Raw genomic sequence first — 25000 nt, forward strand, 5'->3', positions numbered from 1 at the left:
TGTGTGTGGAGTGGCAAAGTTAGGACTATTCTAAGGGCTCACGCATTTTGGGGGCTCAGAGACATTATCAAGGGCCCACGCCACTCATCACTCATCACCCGCCACTCACAGTTGTCCGCGATCACCCCCCACCCCCTTCCCTCTCCCCACTAACCCCCCACACCACCCAACCACCCCCCACTCTTCACTGCAACCAAATCCAATCACTTGTCAGAGGGCCCATGGCAGCCACCGGCATCCCTGGGTGTGTGTGTGTGTGTGTGTGCATGAGTAAATACACACACGCACACACAACATACACAAATGCACACGCGCACATGCACACACACCCTTTTGTTGTGTTCTGTTGTGGTTTCTGACTGTTGTAGCTGAGAAATAATCAGTCAGTGGAGTGATCTGGAGCTGTAATGCACTCTAAACCTGCCGGAACTACTTTAGCTGTGCCTTCATCTCATAGATATTCACATTAGATGTGGCCTGCGCTGCTGTCGTCTATTAGAAGGAATGCGTCAACAGAGCCGCCATGTTAGTACAGGGTAGCGCTGCTCTGAAATGAATGCAGGACCAAGATTCAGACTGTGGCCATCCAGAGCCAGATATACACACACATATATGTCTATGATTGGGAGTTTCCCGCTGGTCAGTATGCAAATATTTAATCTAAATTATGAATATTATGATTTTACATCACTTTTGCACATGGATGGATCAGTGAGCGCATGGGCATTACTGATAAAGAGTGTGTGCTTGTGTGCAAGGAGATGTATTATCCACCCTCCCTGTTAAATTTGGTCTAATCCGTGTCCCCCTTCTGTGCTGGGAGCCTGTACCAATATGGCGGTGCTATTGACGCATGCTCCGGGCCCGTATGGATATCACACCTGAGAGTGACCAGCAGCCAATCAGAATCCAGCATTCAGCAGAGGTGTGTTATAAGACATTCTCTGACATGAAACTGAAATTCTGTTTAAATACTGAGTTAATCAACCATAGAAACAGAACATACAGAGATCGCTTATTATTTTAAAACAGTGTTTTAATATAAACTCATGTTTCTTTCGTCCTTCAGAAAGCTGAAGTAAAGGTGAGCTGACGACGTCTGTACTGTGCACAGTCAAACACAAGCTGCGTCCCAAATCACACACTTGTGCACTGTTCTAGGCCATCGTGTAGTGGAGTAGTGTGAGTAGTGCGTTCACACTGAGGCAATCAGCAATGGCCTCGCTAGATGGTGAATAGCCCGCCTTCCAGTACAGAAGCATATATACAACAAATAAAGCCCCGCCTACTAGTTCAGGAGCCAATCAGCGATCGCTATATGGTAAATAAAGCCTGCCTACTAGTACAGGAGCCAATCAGAGATTGCTATATGGTGAATAAAGCCCCGCCTGCTAGTACAGGAGCCAATCAGCGATCTCTATATGGTGAATAAAGCCCCGCCTACTAGTACAGAAGCCAATCAGAGATTGCTATATAGTGAATAAAGCCCGCCTACTAGTACAGGGGCCAATCAGAGATCGCTATATAGTGAATAAAGCCCCGCCTTCTAGTACAGGAGCCAATCAGCGATCGCTGAAATATGAATAAACCCCGCCTACTAGTACAGGAGCCAATCAACGATCGCTTTATGGTGAATAAAGCCCAGTCTTCTAGTACAGGAGCCAATCAGCAATCGTTATATAGTGAATAAAGCCCCGCCTACTAGTACAGGAGCCAATCAATGATCGCTATATGGTAAATAAAGCCCCGCCTTCTAGTACAGGAGCCAATCAGCGATCGCTGAAATATGAATAAACCCTGCCTACTAGTACAGGATCCAATCAGCAATCGCTATATGGTGAATAAAGCCCCGCCTACTAGTACAGGAGCCAATCAACGATCGCTATATGGTGAATAAAGCCCCGCCTACTAGTACAGGAGCCAATCAGCAATCGCTATATGGTGAATAAAGCCCCGCCTACCAGTACAGGAGCCAATCAACGATCGCTATATGGTAAATAAAGCCCCGCCTACTAGTACAGGATCCAATCAGCAATCGCTATATGGTGAATAAAGCCCCGCCTACTAGTACAGGAGCCAATCAACGATCGCTATATGGTGAATAAAGCTCCGCCTACTAGTACAGGAGCCAATCAGCAATCGCTGTATAGTGAATAAAGCTCGCCTACTAGTACAGGAGCCAATCAGCGATCACTATATGGTAAATACAGCCCCGCCTACTAGCTCAGGAGCCAATCACGCTATGGAATGACAATTCTCCGGGGGAGGGGCTCGACCAGACATGAGTTTCTGCAGATTTTGAGTGATACGAATATTAAAAACTGAAACTAAAGAGACAGTCGCTGTTTAATTTTATGGGTTATTCCTCATATGGAATGTAACGGTAGGCTTGGCTAGTAGTTTTGGAGAATTTGATGTTTCCCTCTTCAGACAGAATGCCGAGCATACTGCCCGAGAGCCGCTTCAAAGATGGCCGCTGAGTGAAATGACTTGCCCTAAAGGGACTTTGCTTATACTCACGGCAGGAATTATTCGGTAGTTTGGTCTTTTATTTCACTAATTAGGCGACCATCAAACGTCATCAGGGAAACAGGCTGAACTTCAGCTCAGTACAAGAACACCAGTGTTCCTTCGGGACGACACTATATACATATACTGTACTGCTGAGTGCAGAAGTGTACAGTGTGCCATTTGGGACACAGCTACTGATTTCTGCACCATCACGTCCAGCAGAGAGTGTGTGTGTGTGTGTGTGTGTCCGGCACGCGCGCACACTGAGTCCGGCTGAGCAGAACAGCTGCAGCTCATAAGGAATGTAAGGGGCCTCATCCACACACACACACACACACACACACACACACACACACACACACAGCGCTGGAGAAACACCATATAAGGCCAGCGGAGGCCGGTTTTATCAATGAGTCACAGAAGCAGGTCAGAGTTCATCTGAAGCACAGGTGCAGCACACACACACACACACACACACACAAACACACACACACACACACACACACACACACACACACACACACACACACACACACAGACACCCACCCACACACACAGAGACACACAGACACACACACACACACACACAGACAGACAGACACACAGTATTGTAAAACTGTACAGGTGTGAATTATTTCTCCTTGTTTCAGAGTTCACACTCAGATCTCGCTTGATGCTCATTGCAGGTTTGGCATGCTGTCCTGCTCATGTAGCATGTAGGAGGGTCTGAGATCAGGTAATTCCCGAGAGCTCCACACGGTTAAGGAGGAAAGGGGGAGATGGGGGGATTCTTCAATCTATCAGATGACGGAGTGATGCTAGCCGGACTATTCACACTGAGTTTGGAATGATCTGATTGGCTCAGTAATGATTACAGATGAGAGAGCAGCTAAGATCAGTCATATCATGAGCATCACGGTGTCTCAGTGGTCAGCACTGTCACCTCACAGCAAGAAGGTCGCTGGTTTGAGTCTCGGCTGGGTCAGTGGGTGTTTCTGTGTGGAGTTTGCATGTTCTCCCCGTGTTGGTGTGGGTTTCCTCCGGGTGCTCCGGTTTCCCCCACAGTCCAAACACATGCGCTATAGGGGAACTGATCAACTACACTGGCACTAGTGTATGAGTGTGTGTGTGTGTGTGTGTGTGTGTGTGTGTGAATGAGTGTGAGAGAGAATGAGTGTGTATGGGTGTTTCCCAGTACTGGGTTGCAGCTGGAAGGGCATGCGCTGTGTAAAACATGCTGGGATAGTTGGCGGTTCATTTCACTGTGGTGACCCTTGTTGAATAAGGGACTAAGCTGAAGGAAGATGAATGAGTGAGTGAGTGAGTGATTGAGTCGGTCAGTGAGTGAGTAAATGAGTGAGTGAGTGAGTGAGTGAGTGAGTGAGTGAGTGAGCGTGTGTGTGTGTGTGTGTGTGTGTGTGAGTGAGTGAGTGTGTGTGTGTGAGTGTGTGTGTGAGTGAGTGTGTGTGTGAGAGTGAGTGTGTGTGTGAGAGTGAGTGAGCGAGTGAGCGTGTGTGTGTGAGTGTGTGTGTGTGTGTGTGTGTGTGTGTGTGTGTGTGTGTGAGTGAGTGAGTGAGTGTGTGTGAGTGAGTGAGTGAGTGTGTGTGAGTGAGTGAGTGTGTGTGAGTGTGTGTGTGTGAGTGAGTGAGTGAGTGAGTGTGTGTGTGTGTGTGTGTGTGAGTGAGTGAGTGAGTGAGTGTGTGTTTGTGAGTGAGTGAGTGTGTGTGTGTGAGTGAGTGAGTGAGTGTGTGTGTGTGTGTGTGTGTGTGTGTGTGTGTGTGTGTGTGTGTGTGTGTGTGTGTATTGCTGTGGTGGTTGTTCAGTGTCATGATCCTGCAGGATTCAGTGTAATATGAGGATCTGCTGTTCATCATTATCAATATTCAGTTATTGATTGAATGTTGTTGATTAATAAGCGCATTATCCACTCCGGCACTCACACACTTGTAGCGGCCTGTACTGTTGATGTTTGGTAAAGAGAGAGCTTTCCAACATCTGCAGACTCAGACTGAAGCTGATCAATAAGAGTGAAGACACCAGACCCTGCAGCAGCAGATCATCAAGCAGGAGAAACACACACTGATCAGCAGCGCACACACACACACACACACACACACACACACACAGCCAATCTGACTCAGTGAATCAGTTCAGGAGTCATTTACTGATGATTCATGTGAGACCAGATGAGGACAACAAACTGCACACTGAGGGTCACGATGAGGTCAGCACTAATAATCCCTATGTGCAGTGGACACACACACACACACACACACACACACACACACACACACACACACACACACAGCAGTATAGTCTCTAAAGATAGCTCAAGTAACTCAAGTAACTCCAGCAGAGCTCAGAGCTGAGGAGAATCAGATCTGCAGCGCTCAGTAGCAAATCAACTGAATACAACAGACAAAACCTGTGTGCATGTGTGTGTGTTTAAATGTGTGTGTGTTTAAACGTGTGTGTATGTATGTATGCATGCATGCCTCTGTGTGTATGTGTGTGTGTGTATTTATGCATGCACAGATGCGTGTTTATGCATGTATGTCTGTCTGTATGTGTGTGTGCGTTTGTTAATGCATGCATGTGTTTGTGTATATGTGTGTGTGTGTTTATGCACCTGCGTGACTGCACATGCATCTGTAAATGTGTGCATGTACATGTAAGTGTGTGAGAACATGCATATCTGTATGTGTGTGTGAGTGTGTATAAGCATGAGTGTATGTGTGAGAGAGTATATGTGTATGTGTGAGTATGTGTGTGTGCATGCATGTGTGTAAGTGAGTGCATGTTTATGTATGTGTACGCACATGTGTGTGTGTGTGTGCGTGCGCGTCTCACCTTCCCCTCCCCCAGACTCTCGCTCTCAGACACCTGATAGGTGAGCTCGGTCTCCTCGTATCCGCTGGCGCTCATGCGCTGGTCGCTGCAGTCGGAGCGGGGGGGCGAGTCTGGAGAGTTGAGGCAGGTCTGGATCAGAGCTTTGCCCGTCTCGCTGGTGATCATCGGCTGCAGCTTACGCGTGGCGAAGGTGTACACGTGACCCGTCTCACTGGCCACCAGCAGCAGCACCTGAGTGCCCGTCAGCGTGGACAGCTCGTACGCCTGCGCACACACACACACACACACACACACAGATCAAACACAAACACAAAGTGATGCACACACTCACACACTGCAGCACTCTGAGCCGCTGTTGTTTCCTTGCTGTGGTCAAATCAGTGTGTTAAACAGGAAGATGCGACTCCTCCTCACAGATCCTGCTGCTCTGAGCTCTGGTCATGTCAGCGCTGGACTCCTTTGTGAGAGCCGGTGGAGCTCCTCTCTTCCTCTGTCTGCAGTGGCAGGGTTCAACAATAAGGACTGGCCGATGGCCCGGGGCCAGCATGAGCGATGTTCGGGACAGCAGAGAGAACCGTTACGGCCTGATGAGGCAGTGCTGCCTTGACACAAAAGTTTGATTTGCCTGCGACTATTGTGCAAATACAGACTTAGACTCCAGACTCAGCTTGTGCTTTAGGTCTGTGAATGCCTCCTGTTCTGTCAAGTCGTGAACACCATTTTGCTTTTTGGTTGCTTTTATCTGATGGATGCTGTGAGCAGGTTATTATTCTCCACAACCTGGTAAAAAGCAGCGCAGTGAAGAGATGGCAACAGCAAATTATGGAAATGTCAGTCTCTAACGTTGTGGAAACAGATATTTACACGTGTACAACACCATGAAGAAAATATGACGTGATGTTTTGCATAGATTTCCGTCACTTTAACTCTGCAAGCTTTTGTTCAGCAATAAAACACCTGCACATCCTGCATTCTGCTCTATTCTACTGCTAAACATTTAACATCTTTTAAATATTTCAATTCTAGATTCACAGGCATTATTTCATTCATTCATTCATTCATTTTCTTGTCAGCTTAGTCCCTTTGTTAATCCGGGGTCGCCACAGCGGAATGAACCGGCAACATATCCAGCAAGTTTTTACGCAGCGCTTGCCCTTCCAGCCGCAACCCATCTCTGGGAAAACAGCCGTTATTTTCGACACATTATTTAATATTTGTGGCTAAGAAAAAGCTATTTTATTGATTAATTTTGGCGGGGCCAGTAAAGTGAGTGGTCCCCGCTCGAGCATCAGATACAGTTCAGATCACTGACACAGACACTGCAGCCACTCACACAACAGCTCATCCATCTTTAGTACTCTTATGTAAAGATGATATAACACACACACACACACACACACACGCATAAATAAATATAAATTCACATCTATATACAAATAAATCTACATGCGTTTTAAAAATCTGAATGTTAAAAAATAAAATTAAAAAAATAAAAATACTAATACTTTCCTTCTTAGACTTTACACACCTGAAACTCGCCTACAGCACTTCACTGTTGCTCTTATAGTTGTGTAAGTTGCTTCCTTGTCCTCATTTGTAAGTCACTTTGGATAAAAGCGTCTGCTAAATGACTAAATGTAAATGTAAAACGCAGCATAACCGTCTTGAAAAGAGGCTCCATTCTGAGTGTGCCTCACACAGGTGAGTGGGCTTGACAAACCACCTGTAGAAACACTCATCTTTCCCCCATCGACTCCCTCATCTTTCTGACACTTCCCCTAGTCACTTTCTTATAGTCACTACACATCATTCACTCATGCTTAGTCCCTTTATTCATCAGGGGTCGCCACAGCTGAATGAACCGCTAACTTATCCAGCTTACGTTTTACACAGCGGATCCCCTTACAGCCACAACCCAGTACTGGGAATCACCCATACACACACTCACACACTACGGTCAGTGTAGTTGATCAGTTCCCCTATAGTGCATGTGTTTGGACTGTGGGGGAAAACCCACGCCAACACAGGGAGAACATGCAAACTCCACACAGAGCACTTGAACCAGTGACCTTCTAGCTGTGAGGTCACAGTGCTTACCACTGAGCCACCGTGACACCCCACTCCATATCCAATAACAATAATATCCCACTATTCATTATGAAGTGTCCCTCACACACACACACACACACACACACACACGTGTGTATATATATATATATATATATATATTATGATGTGTGTGTGTGTAGTTTGTGTGCATATAATTACACACTTCAAAGAGATTCTCTCTTCAACATGTTTGTAATCATCTAAAAGGGATGACTGCAGTAATATCATGGTAAAACATGGTCAAAACTCTGAAATGCTTCATATTCACTCATTAATAAACTGCTGATCAGACCACACACAGTTTCGCTGAACATGATGGTGTGTCCATGTGGAGATTAAATCTGAATGCCTGATGAGGCTCACGCTGATTGGCCGAACTCAATCTGACATTAGCATAAAGTGATGCAGTAGAGCTGGAGCTCACAACAAACCCTCCCTGAACACAAAGCAGCACACGCTACTGTGCAGATCAATATTGATCATCTCTCAGAGGATATAGCTCATATATCACAGTGAATTTGAACAAAACAGATTTATTGAACTGAAATATTTATGCAAATAATATTATTCTGTAGAAATAGAAAGATAATGCATTTAAATTCATGTCAAATATTCACAATTTCTCCTGATTTTTCCTCTTTAACGTTGTGTTTAATATTCCCGCCTACTCTAACAGACTCATGTGTGTGTGTGTGTGTGTGTGTGTGTGTGTGGTCATTTTTACACTGTTATCATGAGTTATTCTGTCAGCTGATCTCCAGACTTGTCTTCAGTATTCTGACTGATCTACTGTAGACATGCACTAATATAACACTGTACAGCATCTCATAGACAATACTGATATAAGAGAGAGATCTGTGGGGGTGAAGACTCGCATAAGCTCAGCTCTGTCCACATCAGCTCATATCCTGACCCCAACACACAGTACATGACTATATATCAGCTCTTCTGCACATGAACGTGTGGAGTAATCAACATTTGAAGAGGATCAGAACAGGTGGAGAAGCTCAGAGCCGTCCTGAGATGGCAACATTTGATGCACAGCTTCATTATCACACACAGCTCTATAATACCTGTGTGTGTGTGTGTGTGTGTGTGTGTGTGTGTGTGTGTGTGTGTGTGTGTGTGTGTCAGCTGTGGAGCCGTAAAACACTCCGTCACGTCTGCGTTTGCTCAGCTGTGCTCAGCCATCATCCTCCAGCAGGTGTGTGTGTGTGTGTGTGTGTGTGTGTGTGTGTGTGTAGCACAGGTTTCCTGCATTTCTCAGCGCTCTGGTGAGTAAAGCACCTTCAGTTCCTCAGTGTGTTAAAGCAACACTCCACTTTTATTGTGAATGTGCTAATTTTACAGCTCCTCTACAGTTAACCAGGTCAGTTTCACCATTTCTCAGTCATTCAGCTGATCTGCAGGAGCACTTTTAGCTTAGCTTAGCATAGATCATTGAATCGGATTAGACCATTAGCATCTCACTCAAACATGAGCAGAGAGTGTTGATAACTCTCCTGTTTACAGCTGGACTCTTCTGTCGTTCTTCATCCTCTACTGAGACTGAGGGAACATGAAGAGTTCTTATAGACTGATAGATATAGGAACTATACTCTCATTCTGGCGTAATGATCTGGAAACTTTACTGTCGTGTAACTGCTGCAGCAGTGTAGTGATATTATGCAGCACTGTTAGCTAGCCGGGGACTATTTTCAGGCACTGTTGTGTATTATCACTGCGCCAACCACAGTAATGCCACAACAGTAAAGTTCCCAGATCATTACGCCAGAATGAGAAAATAGTTCCTATATCTATCAGTCTATAAGAACTCTTCATGTTCCCTCAGTCTCAGTAGAGGATGAAGAACTACAGAAGAGTCCAGCTGTAAACAGGAGAGTTATCAACACTGTCATGTTTGAGTGAGATGCTAATGGTCTAATCCAATTCAATGATCTATGCTAAGCTAAGCTAAAAGTGCTCCTGCAGATCAGCTGAATGATTCAGAAATAGTGAAACTCAGCTGTTTATATTTATTTCCAATAATAGTGGAGTGTTTGTTAAACTCAGAGTGTGTGAAACTCCACCGGTGATGCTGGAGCTGATGCTGCATGAGTGTGTGTGTGTGTGTGTGTGTGTGTGTGTGTGTGTGTGTGTAATGGAGAATGTCAGTCGCTCGCTCTATTTAAAGCTCACAGTGGCGTCTGTTGTGTCTTCAGATCTCAAGCAGAGGACAGACACGCGACACCACAGAGGAGAGCTGACCTCAGATCAGCCTGCGGAGGACAATTCACACACACACTATAACACTACATACACAACTATGATCCTGCACCTCTGACTTTATATCCAACTGTCTGGGGTATTCACTGTTTTAATAATGAGGTGAGACTCAGAGCGGCGAGATCTAAACTCTCTCTGAAGAGGAATGTCTGAAACTGCATCATTAATCCTCAATTCAGCGTTTCTGATTTGACATCTGAACTGTGTAAAGTCAGAAATCCCAGAATAAAAAGCCAGAACTGTACACTTTGTGAGAAATGAAATCACAAATGCAAGAACAAGACTAGAATGAATGAGCTCCTTAATTATTATTAAAAGCACAGATCAGCCAATCCTGAATTTCCTCTTCACTTCAACTTTATTGAGTTTCATCTTCTGTTGGACTCAAAACACGACATCCTGAAGAATGCTGGATAAAAGCAGACACCGACATGCATATTCAAGCAGAAAATACTGCCTGTTCCTCCAGCATTCTTCACAATATCTTCCTGTGTGTTTGGAACAAGTGAAAGATGAAGAAATCCTAGGAATGATTAGTGATGTTTGAGTGATTGAGCTTTTACTTTACTGGTGATGTGGACAGAGATTTGTGGAATTACTCTTATATGAACGTTCAGCCTGTAACAGATGCTTCTGTACACTGTTTATTGATCAGCAGGACTCGAACCTGCAATGCTTCAGTCAGACTACACTCTAAAAACATCCGGAAACGAGCAGTTTTCCCCATTTCTGATGCATGTTTTTATTTTTCTCTGTTTATTTCTGCTTCTGCATTGCATTATGAGATCTTGATCTTTCTTTCAGCAACTCTTACCCTTGTAAAGTGTGTGTTCTGCACATGTGTATAGTGTGTGTTGGTGTTGTAGTCTATATTACACTACAGAAAGCTTGTAATAAACTGTTATTCTACACACTTATTCCTCTAGATATTATGTCTTATATTATTTAAAACCACTAAAATGTCAATAAAAGTCACTTTGTTAAACAGTAGAGTTGACTTTACACCATCAGAAGAGGACAGAGCAGAGATCAACACCCCATAATGCAGTAAATAAACAGATATTCTTCAGTGTCCATCACAATCCCTGAAACTTTCTGCTGGACCTGAGCATGATTTCTGAAAGGCATGATGAGTTTCTCACCTTCTTCATGATGCCGGTTTTCCTCTTGCTGAAGGTGGTGTATCTCCGCAGTTTGTTGTCTATAAACTCCATCTTTATCTTGACTCTCCCCCGGGTCTTCTTGCCCGGTTTTGCTCCGGCCACTCCTCCGGCCAGCACCCCGAACCCTGCGGCGGGTAAGCCGGCCTCCTGCGCCCCCAGCGCCGCTTCCATCTCTGCTCTCTCCCGCTTGACTCCGCCGCTCCTCCGGGTGTCCCCCAGCGGGCCCGACTGCTCCTCCTCATCACCCGAGTCTGAGTCCGCGTCAGAGCCGCTGCATCCGTGTAAGGGACTCTCTTTATCCGGGTCAAACCTCACGGGCATCCCGATCCCCAAACCGGACAACATCCCTCCAGCCTGAAGCGGCCCCTGCCCACCGCTGCTCCCCGGCCGGAAGCCTCCTCTGGCGGCTCCGCTCCCCCCGAGCATCCCCGCCGGTACGGAGCGGACCAGCCCCGGCCGGAGCCCCGCACCAAGCACCACCGCGCTCTTCCCCGCGCCGGTTCCGCTCAGAGCCGCTCCGGTCTGACTGGACAGCATCCTACGAGCCCGAGAGAACGATCCGTGAGACGGTCAGTGAGAGAGAAAGCCCGGCTCCGGCGCTCATACACCGCGGATAAACAATCAGAGTCTGCGGGAAAGTTTGAGAAGTGATGCCGAACCCGAGCGCAGGCAGCCGGCTTCACTCACGCTCTCACCCGCTTCACCCCCCTCTGGAGCTCCGCGCTTTCTCTAAAAGGAAAGTCCGACGAGCGCTTCCGCGATCAATCCGCCGCGTCATCTAGTGCGCGTCAGATCACCAGTGATCTTCATCCGCTGATGCTGCTGCTTCAATCACCTCCATCACCACAAGACTGACAGCTGTCAATCATTTCTGCTAGCGCGTTCCCGACGCTCTTTTCACGAGGCTCATCAAAAGCGCGCAGTGATCTACACACGCCCGATCTACTTTTCTCCATATAAAGAAATACGCTGTTTCCTTTTTTGGAGTTCTCGCTCCTTATATGGCGAGTAACGGTCAGGTTCAGTTATTGGCTGGTGCGGGGACGGCCCGGAGAGCGATTGGTTTAAGCCAAGGCATATTTGCATAAATACCAAAACGGTTGCGCTCACCTTAAACGTCACGTCAGAAGGGGCGGGGCGAAGCAGCTGAATTATTCTATGAATAGAAGCGCCGCAGACACATTAATACAGTTATTAGACACAAATCAACACACACACACACACAGCAGCAGAACACACTCATCATCATCATGACGCCTCGCAATTATGCTCATTGAATTTACTGATAAAACCACACACACACACAGAAAATAAAATCTCCCTCTCTCTCTCACACACACACACACACACACACACACACACACACACACACACACACACACACACACACACACCATTCCTTCGCACTGCAAACAAGTGTTTATGTAATTGAGGCTCCAGAGCAACAGTGGTTCCCATAGGAACCGCTATGAAAGCCCGAGAGCTGAAGACGGAATGGAACAGCTGACAGAACCTCAGCAGAACCCAGAGTACATCTGACACACACACACACTTCTGACTGAAGACATCACACAGACTTCATTCATTCATTCATTTTCTTGTTGGCTTAGTCCCATTATTAATCCAAGGTCGCCACAGCGGAATGAACCACCAACTTACCCAGCACGTTTTTACGCATGGATACGCAACGGATTTTACGCAACGGATGCCCTTCCAGCTGCAACCCATCACTGGGAAACATCCACACACTCATACACAACGGACAATTCAGTTACTATGACCATTTATGTGAAGCTGCTTTGACACAATCTACATTGTAAAAGCGCTGTACAAATAAAGCTGAATTGAATTGAATTGAAATTGAATTTAGCCTACCCAATTCACCTGTACCGCATGTGTTTGGACTGTGGGGAAAACCGGAGCACCCAGAGGAAACCCACGCGAAGGCAGGGAGAACATGCAAACTCCACACAGAAACACCAACTGAGCCGAGGCTCAAACCAGCGACCTTCTTGCTTTGAGGCGACAGCACTACCTACTGCGCCACTGCGTCGCCACACAGACTTCAGTCGTCTTTATATCAGGTTAATGATAGTGCCTGTGGCCTAACCCTAGCCCTAACCCGAACCAGACCACACAGAAACAGCAGCACATCATCAGATACTGATGACCTCTTCTGGAGGATGAAGAACAGTGTGTGAATCATAAATGGACGATCAGGGGGGTAACTGTTCTGAGAACACATTCTCCAGTCATTTGTGTATTTATTTTTAGTTGCGTCTAGTTTATTTATTAAACGTGTCTGTTGGTATTCTGACCTGCAGTACTCTCTGATTAGACATTTCAGATGTTACTGTAGGTTCAACTACTAACTGTGCGTGTATTTGGACTCCACCTTCAGGCTAAATGTAGATACAAACTCATATTTTACCAGAAAAAAAGTCCTGATATGATCCCGTATGACGTCACACGCATTCAACCACGCATAGCGGCTGCAAAATCAAGAGCGGCTGCAATAGCAAACATGTGGTGTTGTGCGGTAGGATCCCAAAATCTGAAGTCTGAAACTAGAAATCTTAAAGGGCTGGTCCAGAATGTAATTTTAAGGCTTGGTTGTGTTTATAAGATGTAAAGCAGTGTGTGCTCATGTTTTCATGTATCTCACTTTGATACTCAGCTAACATGAACACGCCTGATTTATTTCCTAGTTCCTCTGAAAGGCCCGCCCTTAAGTGACTCTGATTGGTCATCATCGTAATGTGCTGCTGTTTGATGAAGATCAGCTCCACGTCACGCCCGTACAGCACGCGCTTCTCTGCTGTGTAAACCTCAGTCAAGCTCCTGCCTGCTCTAAAATAACATCTGACAAGCGTCTGTAACCAGTGAAAATGGGCTGCGGCTCCTTTAAGAGCGTTTGCTATTGTGTGTGTGCGTCTATGTGTGTGTGTGTGTGTGAGTGTGAGTGAGTGAATGTGTGAACTTTCTGTATCAAGCGCATGTGTGCGGGAGTTTCTCTGTTTTTTCTCTGATGCTCAGATTAAGTTATTTTCTGTAAGATATCGTGACAGAAGAATAAAGCACAAGATGTGGGATGTCACCTGTGTGAGGCTTCATTTATTATTCTGCTGCTACACGAGTCAGCTGAGCTCTCCTGTATTTTTAAACTCTATGCGTTACACGACGCCTGTCACATATATCAGGAATAAGCAGGTGTAAGTAATATGAATCATCCACATATCTTATGTGACTTCATTATCTGAGGTGTGAAACATGGAAAAGCTGCCTGAAGACAATCAGTGCAAAGTCGCGCACACACTTGAGACACGAATGTGCTGGTGGAGTGTGTGTGTGTGTGTGTGTGTGAGTGTGTGTGTGTGTTTACAGCAGTTTGACTGATAAATATGAGTTAGTAGCTCAATCGTTTGCGGTGCAAAGCAGCATTTCGCATTGTTTACATCATTGCTACAGCATACCGTTAACACTAGACACTGAACATGTCATGATCAATTTTAACTAATAAAAACACTCACAGGTCGAGTTCACAGCTTCTGCTTTGAGGAGATTTTAGCCGAATCCAGCACTGAACTGGGAGATTCTGGAGCTGTTTTGTCAGATCATGTGTGTTATATGTGTGCTGTGTTATTTATAATTCTCTGGAACATGATTAATATTGAACTGTGAGCACTTCTGTCTTTGTGTCGTGTCCTTTGGAAGCCCAAAATACAGAAACAGATGAAGCTCTGTGGACGCAGCCGTGTTTGGAGGCATTTTTAGCTTCATCTGCTGTAACGTTACAGCGCCTCTGGCCACGCCCCTTACCTGCTTAGTGTGTGTGCGCAGTAAACGATCCTGTGTGATGTCACAGGGGGCGGAAGTATTGTTTGTAGTCCCCAAAATTAGTCCATTGTAGGCTTTGCTAAGCTAACTCTGTAAAACCCAAGATCTCCCTTTACATTTTACATTCAGAGATGTTGTTTATGTTCACACAGCTACACTACACATCAACTACAGTTAACACATGATATCCTAGTGGAGCAGCCCTTTATCTCATAGCGTTTAATGCCACCGCAGACGTCTTTGGCTAAAGGGAGCTGAATGGAGTGAGGAGCTGATGAATAACGCTGGACTCTGCACTGCTCCTGCTATATCAGGTCAGTTGCCGCTCTGCTGAACTGCTTTCTGACTGCAGCAGTGATTTCAGCAGAATCAGTTAAACATGGTGAATTCAACTGAACACTGAATGCTCGGAGTGAACTGTAGACGTGTGTGTTCACACAGTTCACTGTCTGAATGCAGCAGTTCTGCTGGTGATGATGACCCGGGCCTGGTACAGCTCCGTCTGCTCTCCTCAGCTTTGTCTAGGCAGAATCTGGGTGTTGAGCTCTACAGTGTTGAATCTGCTCATCATGGAGCATTACGTCCTGCACATGACCACACACACAACACTGCAGGCATCCAGAGACTTGTCGGCCTGTAGCAATGACTGTAAAAAATATGGACGACGCGACAGCCCCTTTTCCCATTGAACGCCTTGAGGGCAAAACGCCTGCTTGACGGGCACAAACTGTCGCAAAAGACTGCTGAAATTGGAGCCTTGACATGCGCAGAAGGACTGTCTGATGGAGCCAGAGGAGGAGCCGCGAAAATGAGCGGAGTCGAGCTTCCAACCAAACGCTTTATGTAAAATCAACCACGCCCCCCGAACTGCTCAGCATGCGTTTGCTGTCATATCAACACAAATGGATGTAATAATGTTAACAAATATGAGGGTTTTATATATTCAATCTCGCCAGCTCCGGGCCGCAGCGCATAACCTACTCGCGGCGTCGCGGGCTGATTCCGGCTCGCTCGGCCGCCGCATCTGGCTCGATTGACTCGGGCTGGAATCGGGCAGTGAGTCCAGGCATCCGGAGTAGGTCCAGCAGAGGTAGTCAGTCTGAGCTCTGAGGGGTAAGTCTCCGGCAGGCAAGAATCTAGCTGGAACTGGCCCGAGTGTGTTTTGCTATCTGGGTGGCTAGGCGTGTATCAGCAAACTAATAAAGCCCGAAAAAAGCCCTGACCTTAGCGAATAAACAGTGTTCCACCAGGATCATGTATGTCAGAAACTGTAGTTTACTGCTGAACTCATTTTGTCATGGTAAAATAACACAGAAATCGAATAATAACACTTCAGTCTCCTGCCGAAGCTCAGACGCGCTGCTTTGAGAAACTGTCAATCACAGCTGTCAATCACGATGACACGCCCAGCATTAAATTACTGCTAAAAACAAACTGTTTACAAAAATGAAGATCTGCACCTATTTCAGCACAATAACCAGTGCCTTAATCCACCAGAACCATCTTTCGGGACATTTTATTGCAAGTGTAATATTTTTTTTATTTGGGCTCAAGTCTCCTTCATTAACACGGAGGAGGCGGGCTTTATGACTTGTACTGCAGCCAGCCCCCAGGGGGCGATCTAACGGCCGAGACCTTCACTCAAACGCAGGCCTGCGGCACACTTGGCCTGTACCGTCTCTCCTGTAAAGCATGTGGAGTGTCAGTGAGAGTCGTGTGTTTGGGGCTGATGCTCGGCCGTTTCCTCTTCTCCAGTATCCATTGTGAGGGTGCTGTCGCAGATGGAGCTGTCAGATGAACGCCGCTCACTTTAACATTAATTTGGCTTTATAACTGTGCTTATCACAGACTGACGAGCTGGTATAATACGCTGAAAGCATCATGTCAATAATAATATATATAATATGTCATCAATATATCTTAAGACAACAACAAACTGCACCGCGTCAGATGTCATTCCCTCAGTGTAAGTGCTAGCGCTCCTGATGTTTTTCTGCAACCTCGCTGTGGGCGCATCACAAACATGATAATCCGTCTCTTGATGCTTTAGATCTGACAATCACAGACTGATTTTTCAGGATTGTGCATTGGTTTGAACAGTTATAGGGGTGGTCAAATATATATTCATATGGTCTGTTATTTTAATAATTTTTAATATTAATATTTAAAATACAGAGCAGAGTGATCTATGTCTCAGTGTTAAAGAGCTGACCCCCATACATCTTGTTCTGACATTCTTCAGGGGGGATGAAGCATTAATGAATGCCTGATGCCTATAAAATAAACAATAAAAACAGCTCAATCATGACTATAGAGATGTTCAATCAGTAATGCAAAGCATCCAGAAAGTGTGTAAGTGTGTGTGTGTGTGTGTGTGTGTGTGTGTGTGTGTGTGTGTGTGTGTGTTTCTGATAAAGATGTTTCAGCGCCACCTGCTGGACAGAGATCTACAAACATCAGTTACGTTGGAGTGAGAGTGTGTTTGTGTTTGTGTGTGTGTTTGTGTGTGTGTGTGTGTTGATAATTAGAGAAACTGCAGAATGATGATGGAGGTTGTTAAAAACAGAAGTGTGTTTAATAATGAGCAGCTTTACATCTGTGACCTTTAAAAAGCAGAGGAATGCTTTTAAGAGGAAGCACACACACACCACCAATAAACAATAATAAGCCGATCGGAGCGCGTGTATAAAGCAGTGTTGTAAACAGTAATCCTCAACTGAAGCAGAAGCGCAGTGTGTAAAGCAGTGAGCGAGTCCTGTCCTTCATGCTGGAGGCACTTTCAGCTGTGGAGGAGAACATTTGTACAGCAGGAGCAGAACTGCATTATAGAATCAATAATCAGGAGCAAACCTTCATCAGTAATGCCTCAAACAGCAGATCTCATCAGTCCCAGATCCTCCAGAATCTCCAGCAAACAGACGTCCCTGAACACCAGCAGAAACACATCAGCCTGAGGAGAAACCAGCAGAGCTCAGAGCAGCAGATGCAGAGACCTGAGAGCGCTGGAAACATGAGCAGAATCTCCACTAATACAGGATTAAACACTGACAGACGCTCAGAATCCACTGACACATGAGGGACCGGCACAGGTGATGTGCTGCTCAAACATTCTTCATCTCTGATCTCTGCTTTATATTCAACACTACTGCAATCCTGAAGCGGTGCAGGCCAGCCCAGCGTAATGAAGCAGTCAAACAAGACCACCTCTGATTGGCTACTGAATTCAGCCTCTTAAATCAACTGAAAACTGGCATCCTGCTAAATACTAGAGTAACTACTGCATCATAGCGAAGGGAACAGAAATGAGAGATTATTATTCGGTTATTTAAACGGTTATGTTTAAACAGTAAACATTTGGAAATATTCCAATAACACATTGACAGCAGGGGAATAAGGGTCCGTTCACACAGAATGTGTCTTTCCATTGCAGTATACATCTCTTCTATTGCTTTCAGTGTAAACACACGCCTGAGAACAGTGAATGAGCATTACACTGGCGTCTGATGAAGCGCTCAGCACAGCAGCAGCAGCAGCAGGGGTTTCATGCATGTCAAGTAATAAAAGAAGATTCAAACTTTAAGTGGTTGTGAAATGTAAGTTTTGATTGTCAGTAAATCTTTTATTGTTATAAATAAATAAATGATGATGATGCCATGTAATCGGTCATCATGACTGCCACAACTTTGAACCCTGAAGTGTCCGGCTACGGTTACAACTCCGCCCCCGCCTGTTGTTATTAGCCAACCCCGATCACCGGCTGCAGCCATGGTTCAAGTCGAACGCACCTAATGACTCATAGCTCCACCCTAAAGAACAGATAGCTCTGCCCTATACGACTGATAGCTCCACCCTAAAGAACTGATAGCTCCACCCTAAAGCATTAATAGCTCTGCCCTATACGACTGATAGCTCCGCCCTAAAGAACTGATAGCTCCACCCTAAACCATTAATAGCTCTGCCCTATACGACTGATAGCTCCGCCCTAAAGAACTGATAGCTCCACCCTAAACCATTAATAGCTCTGCCCTATACGACTGATAGCTCCACCCTAAAGAACTGATAGCTCCACCCTAAACCATTAATAGCTCTGCCCTATACGACTGATAGCTCCACCCTAAAGAACTGATAGCTCCACCCTAAACCATTAATAGCTCTGCCCTATACGACTGATAGCTCCACCCTAAAGAACTGATAGCTCCACCCTAAACCATTGATAGCTCTGCCCTATACGACTGATAGGTCTACCCCAAAGAACAGATAGCTCCGCCCTAAGGAATTGATAGCTCCACCTTATATGACTGATGGCTCCGCCCTAAGGGAATTCCATGTGACCAGAAATGAAGTCAGTAGCTGCGTCTCAAATGGCACACTATGCACTTATGCACTCAACAGCAGAGTGCATGTATGTAGTGTCGCCCCAAATGGCACACTGATGTTATTTTACTATGTGGAAATTCAAACTGTTTCTCTGATGATGTTTGCCGGTCGCCAAATCAGTGAAATAAACGACCAAACTACCAAATAATACCTGCCGTGAGTATAACCGCATTCACCATCGGGAGGCGCTGTAATCACTCTCGTAGGAGAATTTTACTTTCACAGTTTAAAATAAATGAAGTTATCCACAGGGCCGGCGCGTCCATAGAGGCGACCTAGGCGGCCACCTAGGGCGGCAGTATAGAGTGGGCGGCATCCGCGACACCTCCCTCACCACACCCACGTCCTCAGATATATTCGCTCATAGATGACAGAATACAGAGGACAGTGTCAGCGACACCTCCATCAGCACCCGCGCGTCCTCAGTTATTTCCTTGCATAGGGCGGCAGAATAAAGAGTGCAGTGTCCGCGACACCTCCCTCCCTCCGTCCCTCCCTCAGCACCCTCAGTTATAGTGCGCTGGAAAAGAGGTCCGCGACACCTCACTTCATTTTCATAACCGGTCACTTTGGTTTCCACATTGGGGTTGAGTCGTGATCGTCCTCTGCCTAGAGCGGCAGTTCAGCTTGCTCCGGCCCTGGTTATCCAACACGTGCGCCCGATAGCTCCGCCTCTTCTGCTAATTGCTTCCGTGAGCAAACCTGCAGTCGTGGAGTGTGTGAAGTGTCCACACTTCATTATACTGGCTGAACGAGAGCATCATCCGGTAATTAAAGTGCTCTGATTATTGCTGGAGTTTCCAGTGTGAACACACGACTCACACTACTATACTACACCATGGCGTAGAATAGTGCACAAGTGTGCGATTTGGGGCGCAGCTAGTGTGAGGGGGAAGGTTTGGTGTCTGATTAAAGTTTGAGGACAGATTAATGTGTTCATCATCATAATGAAGTGCAGACGCATCGCTTCTAACAGCCGCTACTGTATACATACACACATAAGGAGAGGACACCGGGGTTCAATACTGACTTTAAATACAGCGCTGCTCACCACTGTCAGTTCCACAGCAGAGGACCAATCAGAAGAGCTCTGAGGCGGGGCAACTGTTGCGAGTGTTGGTCAGTGTGTGTCTGGACACACCCACGCTTCATGCTGAACTTCTTCCTGAGCTCTGAGTCTCAGCTGTCTGAAGAAAAGACGCATTCTGTGTGTGAACGAGCCCTCATTCTGTGTCCTGACCTGAGTACATCTGCGGGATCTGGACTGACTGAGAGCTGCTGATCATCAACACACACACACACACACACACACACACCTGTATACACACATCATCATCATGGCTTCAGAAAGGTCTGCAGTCGGAGGTGTTGCATAATTATTACAGTAACAGCCTGTGAGCACCTCAGAGAAACAGCAGGATCACACACTCTCTCACACACACACACACACACACTCTCTCACTCACTCATACACACACACACACACACACACTCATTAATTAGTCCACATGTGTTAATCGTACTATAGCTATGTTTATCAGTCACTATCATCAGTTTCTCAACCACGTGACTGAAGATAACCAGAGCTGCTCTTCATATGACATCCTCTGAGTAAACACACACACACACACACACACACACACAGAGAGAGCTCCAGCGTGGTCAGCTGCTCGTGGTCTGGATTGTCGGCGCTGCAGAGGTCAGTGTGTTTCTGCTTCCCTGAGGCTGAACGGGTCACTGATGGAGTGTGTCTTTATTAAGGCGGATTATCCTGAGCGTCTCACACACACACACTCCTCTAGACTTTAGGGTGTGTGTGTGCGTCTGTCAGCGTCTGCAGGATCTCGCTGAACGCCGGCCGCTCTTTAGGACTGGAGGAGCAGCAGCGGCACATCAGACTGAAGAGCGGAGCGGGACACCCGGCTGGAGGAGGCAGACGCAACACACCGCCACGCAGACCTGCGCACACACACACACACACACACACACACACACACACAGAGGAATCAGATCCACCATAAGTGTAACGTGGTGTACCATAAAGCTCAGTGAAATGTACAAATAAATGTACAGGAAGGTAATATTAACAATTACCCACTAACACTACCAATTACCCAACATTACACTTCATATACAGCTGAGGTCAGAATTATTCACCCCCCTGTTTATTTTCCCCCAATTCCTGTTTATCAGAGAGCAGATTTCTCCAGCACATGTCTAATCATAATAGTGTTAATAACTCATCTCTAATAACTGATTTATTTCCTCTTTGTCATGATGACAGTAAATAATATTAGACTAGATATTCTTCAAGACACTTCTATACAGCTTAAAGTGACATGTAAAGGCTTCACTAGGGTAATTAGGGGAACTAGGCAGGTTTTATTCTATCCCAAATAAAACAAATAAGACTTTCTCCAGAAGAACAAATATTATCAGACATACTGTGAACATTTCCTCAATCTGTTCAACATCATCTGGGAAATATTTAAAGACTGTACTTGCAGACTTCAGCTACATTATATTTCAATATTATGCTGATGATACAGTCATATACACGGCTGCATCTACACCCAGTCTGGCCCTCTCTCAACTGCAGATCACTTTAAATGCTCTTCAGCCTAATTGATCCGAGTTAAAACTAGTTTTAAATGCTAATAAAACTAAACTGATGCTATTTCTAAACTCTAAACAAGCTGAGCAGAAGCCGGGTGCTGTTACTACTGCTCAGGTTAGAGACTGAATTGGTGTCCCAGTACAAATATCTTGGCATTTTAATTGATGAGACACTTTCGTTCAGTTTCCACATTCAGCAATTGGTGAATACATTAAAAGTGATTTGAGGCTGCGTTTTCAGAATGAAGATCTGCCTTTCTTTGGATGCTAAACTGAAGCTGGTTGATGCAACATTCATGTCGATGTTGGACTACTTTGTTATATGCTTTATGCATGAGTCTGCATATGAGTCTGCATGCATTTCATACTGTTGACCATGATGCATAAGGTTTAGATCTCTCCTCATCATTGTGTGCTGTACACTAGGGTAGGTTGGTCTGCTTTGTCCATTCGTCGGCTTACGCATTGGCATATCCTTGTTTACAAGTGTTGATTCAGCATGTGGTTTTACCGCTGTCTCTCTCTCTCTCATGTGCAAATGGCGGATCTGTGTGAACGGCTGCAGATGAACACATCTACATTTGCTGACAGACAGTTTGGGCTACTTATCAGAAGTGTGGAATTATCAGCCTGACTCTATTTAATTGATGAACATGTTTCAGTTTTCTGCCTCACCCAGAATATAAGAATAAACACATTCAGATAATTCACTGTCATCAGCACTACTGAAACGTGAAGAGACTTTCAACCAGCACAACAACACGTGTCTGAAGAGCATCAGCTGCTGCAGCTCTAACACACACTAAAACACAATAAAATAAGCACATTACACTGACATCTCCTCACCGTGCAGTTATACGGTTCTCTCTGTGTTCTGGATGATCTTGACATATTGAGCAAACAGTGTATGTTTAATAATTGTTTTTAAAATAAAAAGCCTTAAAATGTGAACAACAGATAAAAAACATCCCATAATGTACATTTAATAAGAATATGTCAATAACTCTATGTTGACAAAATGTCAGGCAGAGGCTTATAACTCTAAGGTGACGGTTTATTGACAGCAAACCAGTTGCAAGGCATCATTTAACTGGTGTTACTGTGGCAACAGAGGAGGCGCTCAATAAAAGCAAACTCAGCAGATGCTTTGAGCCCCGCCGCCACAAGGGGTCCCCACAACCCACTAGTGCTCTGAGGAGTTTGCTTGCTGACACTCTTTTTATTTGCATTGTACAGAATTTATCTTCACTAACATGAACAGTTAGCACTTAATTATTTATAAATATTAGCGATGAACCGTTCCCAATACCTGGATCGGTTCAATACTGCATAGTTCTGCTGGATCGGGTATTAGCCTGCTGGTACCCATCCAAATCTGATCTTGCACATGTGTCAACAAAAGCCCTAATAATAATACATTTTAATAGTACACTTTATTTATAATGCGCTTTTCTAAAACCCAAAGCGCTTCAACAACAGAGAAATCAAACATGCAATAAATACAAGAATACATTAAAATCCCCATAAAGTCCAAACCTACAGGTATTGCTGTACTTGAGGGAACATCTGGACACACACACACACACACACACACACTGACCTTCCAGCACCTGCTCGTCACTGAGGTGTGTGTAGGGCAGATCCGCCAGACTGAACACCTCCCACATCAGCACAGCGAAGGCCCACACGTCTGACTTACTGGAGAACTCCCTGTGCAGCACACACTCCAGCGGCAGCCAGCGCAGCGGGATCCACAGCTGCCCGTGCTGATAGTACTCACTGCACACACACACACACACACACACACACACACACACACACACACACACACACACACACACACACACACACACACACACACACACACACACACACACACACACACACACACACACACACACACACCAGCAGCACATCGGTGAGTCTAACACAGCGACACTAGAGGGCGCTCCACACACACACACACCACAGCAGCAGTCCACACACACACACACACACACACACACACACCTCTTATAGACGTCTTGACTGAGGCCGAGCGCAGACACTTTGACGTGCCGCTGTCCGCTGATCAGGCAGTTCCGCGCAGCCACATCTCCATGCACAAAACCCTGCTGTGACAGATACTGCATCCCATCAGCCACCTGTGCACAGATGGAGATCTGCAGGACACACACACACAAATACATGGTCATAAACACACACACACTGAGACACGGCTGTAAACACACACACACGCTGAGATATGGCTATAAGCACACACACACTAAGACACAGCTATAAGCGTGCATAAACACACACACACATGCAGAGACACAGCTATGAACACACATACACACACACACACACACTCATACCCACACACATAATACAACTTCATCAAATGCGCACACACTCATACACATACACTCTCACACACTCTCACACACACTGACTTTAGTTCTGGTGCTGATGGGGTGTGTGCTGCTGCTGCTGCTGCTCTGGATCTGCAGGAACTGTTTGAGATCTCCCTGTAACAGCAGAAGAGCTCCGTCATCGTCTGCCCTGCTGGATAATCACCTCAGACACACACGTGAGCAGCTGTGGCTAGTAGATCTCCAACATCACTAGCCACACTTCTCTTGAGGAAGTCTATTTTCTATGCAGAGATCTGACTGAGGCGTGCTGACATGACTTGATTTAGATGTTGTGTAGTGTCCACACGCCTCCGCTGCTCCTCTATTTCACTTCTTATTTCACACTTAGCTTCAAAAATCCATCTGAAACTAAATCTGGAGCTCTTGAGAGCAGCAGGACTGAGGGTACACGAGCATCACTTTTTGTCCAAGTCTATTTCTAAGAGCACCGATCACACTATTCACGCTTGCAGGCACAAGCGACTGTTTCTTTTTTAACGTTAAAGACTCGTGTGCATCACATCAGCTGTGCGTGACACTGAAGCCCCGTCAGTGAGGGAGGATCAGCTGCGTCTCACCGCACACGTGATCCTCTGCTCAGTTGGTATAGACTTGTTGTTTTAGTCATTCTCACACGCCATCCCTATTGTTGAACTCTGCTTTTCAGAAAACTACACGCTGTCCAACTGGCCACAGCTGAAATCTACCCACACTTGTAGGGTGTTAATGTCGAGCCCCACATATAACTATATATGCATGTAAATAACTAAAGCTATATGATTGACCACACTGAGCACGCTGTATCCAACAGTCTGCAGTTATAAAGTAGAATTCACCAACAAATATGAAGAGTCGAAGCTTTCCACAATTTGAGAT

General features: G+C 45.7%; 2 protein-coding genes across 10 annotated transcripts in view; both read right to left on the minus strand.

Annotated features, from left to right (window-relative positions):
• srfb (serum response factor b) overlaps positions 1-11604 on the minus strand; it is a 25050-nt gene extending 13446 nt beyond the window's left edge. The window contains 2 exon segments of the mRNA NM_001442212.1: positions 5362-5625; positions 10878-11604. Of these exon segments, the coding sequence (NP_001429141.1) occupies positions 5362-5625; positions 10878-11435 (822 nt within the window). The 5' untranslated portion in view covers positions 11436-11604.
• A 5547-nt stretch (positions 11605-17151) lies between these two features.
• ptk7b (protein tyrosine kinase 7b) overlaps positions 17152-25000 on the minus strand; it is a 59108-nt gene continuing 51259 nt past the window's right edge. For 3 of the 9 annotated variants that reach the window (XR_015506540.1, XR_015506541.1, XM_087279883.1), the window contains one exon: positions 17289-17358. Coding sequence is in view for 4 of the 9 variants with exons in the window: in XM_087279883.1 (XP_087136009.1) it covers positions 17341-17358 (18 nt within the window). In the remaining 5 variants the exon portion in view is untranslated. Of the gene's footprint in view, positions 21072-23328; positions 23508-23738; positions 23891-24163; positions 24239-25000 lie in introns of all 9 variants that reach the window. The other 6 variants (XR_015506538.1, XR_015506537.1, XM_087279881.1 and 3 more) reach the window with 4 other exon arrangements.

The sequence above is a fragment of the Danio rerio genome, chromosome 13 (genome assembly GCF_052040795.2).
Source record: "Danio rerio strain M-AB ecotype USA chromosome 13, GRCz13ab, whole genome shotgun sequence".
In the NCBI taxonomy this organism is placed as follows: domain Eukaryota; kingdom Metazoa; phylum Chordata; class Actinopteri; order Cypriniformes; family Danionidae; genus Danio; species Danio rerio.